Source organism: Quercus robur, chromosome 1, assembly GCF_932294415.1.
Source record: "Quercus robur chromosome 1, dhQueRobu3.1, whole genome shotgun sequence".
NCBI classification, from domain to species: Eukaryota; Viridiplantae; Streptophyta; class Magnoliopsida; order Fagales; family Fagaceae; genus Quercus; species Quercus robur.
Window position 1 is genome coordinate 23,084,802 of NC_065534.1, and position 9,681 is coordinate 23,094,482.

Below are 9,681 nucleotides of genomic sequence, written 5' to 3' on the forward strand. Positions count from 1 at the left end.
ATTTTTTATTTGAGTTTATCTTGAAAGAATATATAGTTCGGTCCCCTTAACTCAAAATTCCTGACTCTGCTACTGTCTCCAAAATTGGGTAAAGTTAGGGGTGGCAAAATTTGACACGACCCGCGAATCCGACATGACATGAAATTAGTAAGTTATAGGTTGAGGCTTAATGGATTCATATCATATTCGGGTTGACATGACTAACCCGTTTAATAAACGGGTTGAGTTAGTGTCCATCACATGAAACCTGTTTGACCCGTCTAATTAAATGACATTTTGCCAATATATCCTTCAAAGCACTAGGTATATAAACTTATTAGTTGTTGTGATTTATTTTCTTTGACATATTATGATTGATTATTTGTGATATTGAGATATGCTTTAATTTTGAATGATTATTAGTGATGCAATTACTCGTTAGTTCTGAATTTTGTGTTAAAAATATTTATTTGTTTGGTTTTTCATAATTCATATCAATTTGATTAATACTAAAATTAGTTTTTTTTTTCTTCATTTTGATAAAATCTGATAAACAGGTCAACACGACTAACTCATTTAATAAATGGATTGTGTTAGGGTTGAGAATTCCTGACCTATTTAATAAACATGCCGGGTTAGGGTTAACCCAAATAGTTGAATACTTATGAGTCGACACGACACGAGCCCAACACACGAACACGAATTGTCACCCCTAGATAAAGTTACTTTTCAATAACTTCTTATAGGTCTAGCAAAAGCTCTTTGTGCACTGGATATGACCTTTTCAGTCAAAGAGAATGGGAGACGCAGAGAAGTAGAGGCTCTAAAAGTCAACAAAAACAACACTCTAAAGAGTAAAGAGCAGTATCATTATTGTTATCTGAATCTGAATAATAAAAGTATATAGAATTAAATTTGCCTGAGAGAATACTATAACAATATCACGTGAATTACGGCGATAAATAGATTGAATAATATCAAAAGTCACATTCTTCCTTGTGAGGTTATCAAACTCAATTCTCATAACTTATTTCTCTAACTCTATTTTTTCCCTCAGCAGCAAACAAAATATCAATCACTCAAATTCAATAACAACTCAAATTCTTTGTCCACCTTCCAAATTGTCTAGCAACTTGCAACAAGATCCTGATGACAAATTGATTTGTAAGAAACTGAAATAGTGAAATATCTAGGTATAGTATATTTACTATTTCTCACAAACGTTCATCAGTTGGAAAAGGGAACAAAAATAAGAGTGATGCATGTGTAACTAGATGAACTTAGGAGGAAAATAGGAAGAGAGAAGCTTCATTCTCAAAACACTACTTCTCCAGCAATTATAGATCACTATAACAAGCATCATTTAGTTGTAGATCTACCACGAGTAAACATGTTGGTTGAAAACAGTCTCGTTCCTCTAGACTATACTGATCTTCTGAGGAACTAAGCTTATCTTCTTCACAACCCTGTATGAAGTCCGGTTTGCAGCTACTATACTGATCATTTGGATCCATTAAAGAGTATCCAGGTGGGCATTTACATGTCGGCCTTGAATCTTTGAGGGTACAGATACTGTTAAACCCACAAGCACCAGTACCTTGTTTAAGAAAAATATCCATGCAAATGTTTTCTGGTTCAGACCAGACAACAGTCCAGCTTCCATTGGAAATCTTTGGGTGAGAATATAGGGTGAATACCCCATCAAAGTCGAGAGTGGCTCTATAATAGTAATCAGTTTGTGAGTTTACTACTCCCTTTCCAAGAACAAATCTTTGTTTGTTCTCTCTCACAATGTACATGGAGCCTGACTCGCTTAAGGCCAATTGTATACCAGGGCTTGAATTATTATTATCACCAATAGTTCCACTTTCATAATAAGGAGGGTCATTAGCATATGTTGAGGGCAAGTTTATGGTATTGAACACGAGATTTCCATCATCAAGAAATCGTACCTGGAATCTTCCTTTGGAAAAGTTGGTCTCTGACTGTCGTGAAGAAAGTACCCCTCCCCTTTCCAAGCTCTGTGTAGGCAAAATTGTATCAGTAGGATTGCTGAGGCTCTGCCATACCATATTGGAGTTACTATCTTTGAGCTCAAAGTTGCCTGCATCGTTCATTACACCAAAGGCAACATTACCAGTAATCGTCTGAGAGCTCCATAACTGTTGGCCAAGAGGACTGGTAAGTACTAGCCCATTATCAGCAGTTAATTTCACTTGTGAACCGCTTGGTGCAGGTGTATCTCCATTTGCATACCAAACTATGGTTTTGTCAGGAATCCTGGTATACCCTATAGAAAGCAAGAAGAGATTTGTATTGTTGATTTGACGAAATCCGAAGGCAAAATCACCAAAATGAGAGAACCATGAACTGTTCTCAGTTGCAGGGAGAGAAGCACCCAAACCCAAATTAATGTTATCATTATCATTTCTGATTTTGATAAAAGCCTTCCCACCATTAAGGCGGCTGTCCACTCTACCATTAGAGAGAGGTAGCTTCTTCTTCCAAACACATTATGGCCAATCAAGTGATAAGGTGCGTCGTAGTCTGGGTCATATGCAATATCCATAGATTCAATTATTATATACAATTAGGGTCTGTTTGGATACCGCTTATTGCTGAAAACACTGTAACAAAATAATTTTTAAATGTGTGAATAGTGCCGTAAGACCCAATTTTAAAGTTAGATTTGCTGAAATCCGTACTTGTGGATTCTATGAACAGTGCACAAGACCCACAGAAAAACACCAAACGCAGGGAGAGAAATAATTTCAATGCAATCCAAACTCAACCTTATCATCACCATCCCAAATTGTATCAAATAAATGCATTCTATCTAAGAGAAATAGATGCTATAAGGAAAGACCTGTAGCGTGTTTGCCCAATTTGGCCAAAGTAGATGCCTGAAGAAGTAAAAACAACCATACCATGCATCATTGCTCATTTAACGAGAAGAAAATAATAATTGCAGGTAATATTATTATGGAGGTCCTCAATCATGGCCTATAACCCTGCATGTTCCATTCATAACACAGAACATGTAATGTGGGTAAGCCGTAGCATCTGTATACAAAAACAGAGATACGCTCATACATGATACATCAGTAGTGAACTACCCTGGCATTTCTACCACCCACGTGAACTAAGGGATTCAATAACAGGTCCAAACGTCCGATCCACAGCTTTATTCCATAGATGTGCTAACTCTGAGCGAGATATCTTTCCAAATATGGGTTCTCTCACCTGGAAGAAGTTCAAAGCTGAAACTATTAGAATTTACTGCCTAGCACTGTTTGAATGATGTACTAAAACATTTCAAAGAAAATGATTGCTGTATTAAAGATCATACAAACCTCATCTGTTTATTCAATGAAATTCATATTATCACATTATTATTGCTGAGTTTGATAAAGAAGATCCAAAACAGATTAAACATAAACAGTTCCTGAGGAAATAACACAAAAACCCAACCTCAATCAAAATTCTAACAATATGTATTGATGGAATCTATATCTAAGATATACAGAAATAAAAATAAAAATAAATAAATAAAAAATCTCAATTTTTTGTCGATAGAGGCATTGAATACATTGTACTCCCCAAAATCCAGCAAAAAGAAAGGATTTCTTTCTGATGCTCAAATGCTGCCCCACCTAATGAATCATATCAGATTCATAATGAGAGGCTCAATCATATCAGATTCCTATGTAGTCACCTTATTTCCATCTCCCCACTAACAACAATCATTTAGAGCTATTGAGAAATTTAAGTTTACAGATGTAGAGGCATCAGGTAACTAAGTACAATTTTGCCCTTACATTGACACCCCTGAACAACAAATTTCTGTTGTTTTCCCACAAGGCAATGAAGAAACTGCAAGCTTTTACAATAAAGATAATAACAACATAACTTGCTCGACAACATGAAGGGCCTACAGTATTGAGAGCATTGAGGATGGTTAATGAGGCATGTGAAGCCATTTTTTTTTACCACTTATAAGATGTGACCAAAGTATAGAAGATTTTTTTAAAAGGTACATTACGCACCCAATGAGTTTGGAACGAATGATCTCATCCTTTGACACCGGAGTGTCCCAAATTCCAACAAGCCCAATCTAATACTAAGCCCGGCCCAGATATGCTCCTTGAAGACCAGAATTGCAGCCCACCATTTTGAACTTTTATCATTAATAAATGAAGTCAAATAGCATTTAATTGGGGTTTTCCTAGGAAATGGTTAGCTTTTATGTTTTAGTTCTTCTAAGCAAACAAGTCATTTATTTTGTTATAGTTCCTATGAGTCAAGGTCTTGAATTAAATAAGATCAGAGTGTATTTTCAGATAAAAAAAGCTTTGTGCTTCAAAAGATGGATTTCTTCTTTTAAACTCTAATCCCATTGGTGGATTCCTTAGGTGGCGAGTTCTAGTTCTGTATCCCTTTGGGTGGTGTTTCTATATCCCATAGAGTGGTGAATTATTTATCCCTTTTATTTATTAAGTGTTTGGTTCAACCCATCATATCATATTACATTCCAGCCATCCTTCATCCCCTTATTGGATCCGTTTCATTTTTCCCTTACAAATCCGTCGGTTGTTAAAAACCAAACGGATACCGGATTTGTAAGAAAAAACCAAACGGATCCAATAAGGGGGTGAAGGATGGCTAGAATGTAATATGATAAGATGGGTTGAACCAAACACTTAATAAATAAAAGGGATAAATAGTTCACCACTCATAGAGAAGCACCACCCAAAGAGATACAAAACCAGAACTCACCACCCAAGGAATCCACCAATGGGATAAGAGCTTAATAGAAGAAACCATCTTTTGAAACACAAAGCTTTTTTTATCTGAAAATACACTCTAATTGAATTTAATTCAGCCAAAAGGCTTATATAGAGCTTAGAACAACCCTCTAAGCATGGGAAAATGAAAATAGCATTTAAAAGATTACATTTTCAAGACCTTGACTCAAAGGAACTATAACAAAAAAAATGAGTTGTCTACCTAAGAGAACTAAAACATAAAAGGTAACCATTCCCTAGGAAAATCCCAATTAAATGCTATTTGACTTCTTTTATTAATGATAAAAGTTCAAAATGATGGGCTGCACTTCTGTTCTTCAAGAAGCACATCTGGGCCGGGCTTAGTATCAAATTGGGCTTGCTGGAGCTTAGGACACTCCAGTGTCACCCTTCACCCACATTTGTCAGAGGAGGAAGTTCCATTTGAGTCAATATTGCAGCCATGAAAGACTAATTAGCTAGTACTTTCCAAATTGGCTAATTCAAGAATTATTTTATAGGGTCCAAGTGTGAAGTTTAATTGAAGTAAAAGTCATGTGGTTTGAGTCCTTTCTTCTTCTCTTTCTTGTGGTACTTTTCACAGGCACCATTCATGCAGCCCCTTGACACCATAAAATTCTCTTTTCCTTCTTCCTTACAACCCCAGATCAAGCCCTCTCTTTTACCTATCAAAATCCTAAACCTCGCATACTTTCTTTTACCAAATAACTCATCAAATCACCTTTTAATTCCCATCACAACCTCATAACCCTTTCTTCAACAATTCTTTTTTTTTTTTGGTTTGTAATAAGAATAGTATTAATCATGAAGAAAGAACGAATAAAGCAAGTACAAGGTGTTCATGATGGTGAACACAAGAAAAGGCAACAAACAACAACAAAGATAGAAAAAGCAGGTTAGGGGATAATACTAAGGGAAGAAAGAAACTCAATGATGGAAGAACAAGTCGAAGAGCCCCAGCTCCTAGACCAATCAAACAGAGTACTCTGGCATAGAGCTTGTAATTGAACAATCGATTTCTCTTTAGCCTCAAAAGAGCGCCGATTTCTTTCCATCCAAACAACCCACATCAAATAACCAGGAACCATATTCCAAATGTCCAAGGAAAATTTCCCCAGCCAAAAACTCCAACAAGACACCAAACTCTCCACAGAACCTAGCATGACCCATTGGATCCCATATACCTGTAACATTCGTACCCACAACAAGTGAGCTATAGGACAGCGTAGGAGAAGATGATCCACAATTTCCTCATTATAGCAGCACATACAACACCGATTCGCCAAAGAGAGACCCCGGAGCATCAAATTATCCAAGGTAAGTATTCCACCATGAGCTATTGTCCACATGAAAAAAGCCACCCTTTTAGGATTCTTAATCTTCCAAATACCCTTCCAAGGGAAACTAGGGATAGAACCACCCCGGATCTTATTGTAATAGGACCAAATATCAAACTTGCCACGCAGCCATGCGGTGAGCACACAGCGAACTATTCTTTCGCTTTTTACTAAAGAATATCAAACTTGCCATTCTTCAACAATTCTGAACCTTAGATCCACAAATTCCTAACCCTAAACCCACAACAAGCACACAAACAAATTCCTCAATTTATCCTACATCAGCCAAGATAAAATATTTACAAAAGGGAATTTTGCAAGTTGCCAAAGAGGAATATACATGAAAGATTCCCTTCCTAAAACTGTCCCAACCAACAACATTCTAGATTCATTTGGCAAAACTTGCAAGCTTTTTCCCTTGCCACCCCCACCCCCCCAAACCCCCTTTTTTTCTTTTGAATCTGTTCTTGATCTATCAATGATATCTCCTTTTATATTCTCTTTGGTCCCTGGAAGGCAGGACCATAAAAGGTTGCAGAACAAGATTGAAGATGTAAAAACAAGATGTGTTGATTGAAAGCTCGACATTTTTATAATAAGAATCGCATAATCTTACAAACAAACTGGTAGCAGAACAAATAGCTAGATATTAATTAACTATTGTCCCAAAAAAAAAAAAGGCCACCTCCTCTCATAAGCTACCTCAGAGACAATTTCCTGAAGTCCCACATAGAATAAATCTCTCTATTTACGCCATCAGCATATAAAAAAGTTCAACCACAATCGCCTGCTCCTCTTTAACACTCCCACACGCCCGAATTGATGTGAAGTTATTTCATATGTATGATACATGTGACTTATCAAAAAAAAGAAATATATGTGTATGAGACATGTCACAGAGCCAAAGTGATGTCAATCACCCCATATTGCACACCTAATTTTTTATATCCCATCTTCTATTTGGTCTTTGCTGACACCAATCGGATGATCTCAATGCACATTTATCAGCTTCTTATGTGATTACATTATTACATGATCAAGACTTCCCAATAAATTGACGACTAAAGTATAAAATCCGCCACTTCACAAGCTTATCACCCAAGGGTCAATAACTAACGGGAGATTTACACCAATCAACAACCCTCTCAACTCTTGGGAACCCTAGTGTAAGGCACAGGAAAATTATTAAACTCGATTCCCTAAATAAATGAGAACAACCCCATTGCCCTCACTACCCTGTTTTGCTTCAACCTTGTTATAGCAACAAGTGTACATATTAACCAAATTATCACACTCTGTTTGAGGAATACTTATGATAATTAGATTTATGTGCTCATTCAATTTTTTTTTTTTTTTTTTGGTTTTGGCATCTAATCTATTAAATTAAAGCATAACTATAGAAATAAAAACAACAGGAAAATCAAAATTTAAATTTGCAACTAAAAAAATGAAAAAGCAGAAACTGAATTCTAGGGTTTTGAGAAAGCGAAATTGAAAATTGCAATGTGAAAGAAATGGGAGATAGGAATTACGTGAGAGTGGGTATCGGATTGAGAAATGGATCTATAGATGGTTCTGCGTTGCTCAAACACCACGATCCCCGTCAATATGCTCCCCAGCGCTGCGCCAAGTAGACGCTCCTGCATTTTCCCAAACACTAATAATAATAAGTAAACCATAAAAACCCTACGAAAATTTAGAAAACGATAAAACTTTAGAAAGAAAAATCAAATAATTTTTTAAGGAATGAATGAGCATCACCTGAGCTAGAACGCTGACCATGGTGCTGGTTTTGATTTGTTATTGTGCGAACCAGGAAGAGAATTTTTGTTTGTTTGTTTGCCTTGCCAGCAGTAGCGCAAGATATCGGAGCTGATTAAAAGCCTAGGGCCTGGTTTTAGATGGTGGTTGGGCTTAGGTCCAAATGTGTACTCTAATATTGGGCTTCTAGCAAAGTTCAGCCCAGATGACTGGAAAAGCTGAAAGGCACAAAAAAGGTGTAGTGCACGAAACTCACAATAGGAATTTATGAAATGAGTTTGAAACAATATACCTAGTGCGAGAGAAAGAAAATAAAAATGAAAGACTGATTGAGGACAAAACCTTGAAAATCACAAGGGACAATGTTGCACTTTGGAGAAATTGCCAAAGCCAGCGAAATGGAACCCAAGAGAAGCACTTGTGTGATTCAAGAATACAAAAGATACAAATAGAAACGCAAAGTGACATTAAGAAATTACAGAGGAGTAAGGTAAGCACGTACTTAATCAAGAAATAACTCATAGACCAGTAGAACTAAGAAAGCATCAGTAAGGACTCACAACAAAATGATGTTGAGAAAAAAAGAAGAAAAAGGAGATGATGGAGAAAAGCATATATATAACATCAAAAAGACTAATCATAATTAACAAGATGATTAAATGACATATAAAAGGCTCAAGTGTAATCACATAAGTAAGCTCGTATGTAACACCATAAATGTGCCTATATGAATTTTGAAACCACTGCTACATGTGGAATTATGAAAATGCAAAGTATTCCCTCCCGTTAATGTCTCAAACTTAGGAATACATGCAATTGATAAGGATATGACGAGAAGAGTAAGATCTACATTGCTCAGCCATCAAATCAAGAAATGTAATACTCGACATATTAGGCCTAATCAGTAGTGGAGCTAGGATTTTAGTTGGGGGGCAAGATTTAAAGTAAATATATTTTTAGAATTAAAAAGAAAAAAATCAATATAAAGTATTGTAAGGACACAATTTGGCTCCCAAGTCCAAATGATGGATGAACTTAGACCTAAAAAGCCCAATACAATGAATTTGTAGAGAGTGGGTTGGAAAACTGGGCTTTAATGAGTTAGGCAACAAGCAAAGTGGATCTAGATAACAAGAAAATGAAAATAGACTGGTTTAATCTAAAGTGAATCGTCCTCGGCACAATTCGAGGAGATCAATTCTTATATATTTTTTCTCAAGTTTGATTACAAGTTCAACACTTGATTGCTACAATATTTTCCTCTCAATTTCTCGATCCCTTCTTCATGGAGGGTCTCTTACATTATATAACTCCCTTTGATTGATCTTGGCCCTCTACATGTTGATTATTCAGGCCACTACTTGAGTGTTTGTCCCATCAGACACCCTCACAGGCCCTTTGTGAGTTGGGGCAACCAAGGCAGCATTGTTCAGGATTCTTTTCCACATAAATGCGGCTAGAGAGTTAGTTGCAAAACATTTAATACGGTGGTAGCAGCCTTCCCTTAGATATTTCTCAGCTCCCATCTGTCCTGTACGTTCATAATGCATATCTTTATCAATAGAATTTCTCAAAATGTTACCCTGGATGACATGACACTCTTTCTGACCTCTGCTTCGCTTAGCTGAGATATTTCTCCTCGGCTTACCTCCCCCAACATTCTCGCTCGTAGCTCGTTCATGGAATCCTGAGTCTTACATATTCATTACTGTTTATCTGTCCTCGGTCCGCAAAATGTCCTCGGACAAGGCCCAAGGCCCAACATATGTTCTTAGGCCCCTTATCCCTACAATAGCCCC

At 36.7% G+C, this 9,681-nt stretch overlaps 2 protein-coding genes across 2 annotated transcripts; both read right to left on the reverse strand.

Moving 5' to 3' along the window:
* Positions 1-1,316: 1,316 nt before the first annotated feature.
* On the reverse strand, positions 1,317-2,548 carry LOC126688857 (G-type lectin S-receptor-like serine/threonine-protein kinase LECRK2). Its single transcript, XM_050383776.1, has 2 exons — positions 2,344-2,548; positions 1,317-2,269 (listed from the first exon to the last, which is right to left on the reverse strand). Exons 1-2 carry the CDS (start codon positions 2,546-2,548, stop codon positions 1,317-1,319), a joined length of 1,158 nt encoding a protein of 385 aa, XP_050239733.1.
* Positions 2,549-2,891: 343 nt separating this feature from the next.
* Positions 2,892-8,054, reverse strand: LOC126725937 (uncharacterized). The gene is made up of 3 exons (XM_050430964.1): positions 7,883-8,054; positions 7,654-7,761; positions 2,892-3,222 (listed from the first exon to the last, which is right to left on the reverse strand). The coding sequence occupies exons 1-3, from the start codon at positions 7,901-7,903 to the stop codon at positions 3,106-3,108; spliced, it is 246 nt and encodes an 81-aa protein (XP_050286921.1). The 5' UTR covers positions 7,904-8,054; the 3' UTR covers positions 2,892-3,105.
* Positions 8,055-9,681: the final 1,627 nt, after the last annotated feature.

Coding starts and splice junctions, on each gene's coding strand:
- LOC126725937 (XM_050430964.1), bottom strand. CDS start 7,903: ATGGTCAGCGTTCTAGCTCAG. Junction 7,762..7,882: donor TGGTCAGCGTTCTAGCTCAG/GTGATGCTCATT, acceptor GGGAAAATGCAG/GAGCGTCTACTTGGCGCAGC. Junction 3,223..7,653: donor AATCCGATACCCACTCTCAC/GTAATTCCTATC, acceptor AACTTCTTCCAG/GTGAGAGAACCCATATTTGG.
- LOC126688857 (XM_050383776.1), bottom strand. CDS start 2,548: ATGGATATTGCATATGACCCAGACTACGACGCACCTTATCACTTGATT. Junction 2,270..2,343: donor GCAACTGAGAACAGTTCATG/GTTCTCTCATTT, acceptor TGCTTTCTATAG/GGTATACCAGGATTCCTGAC.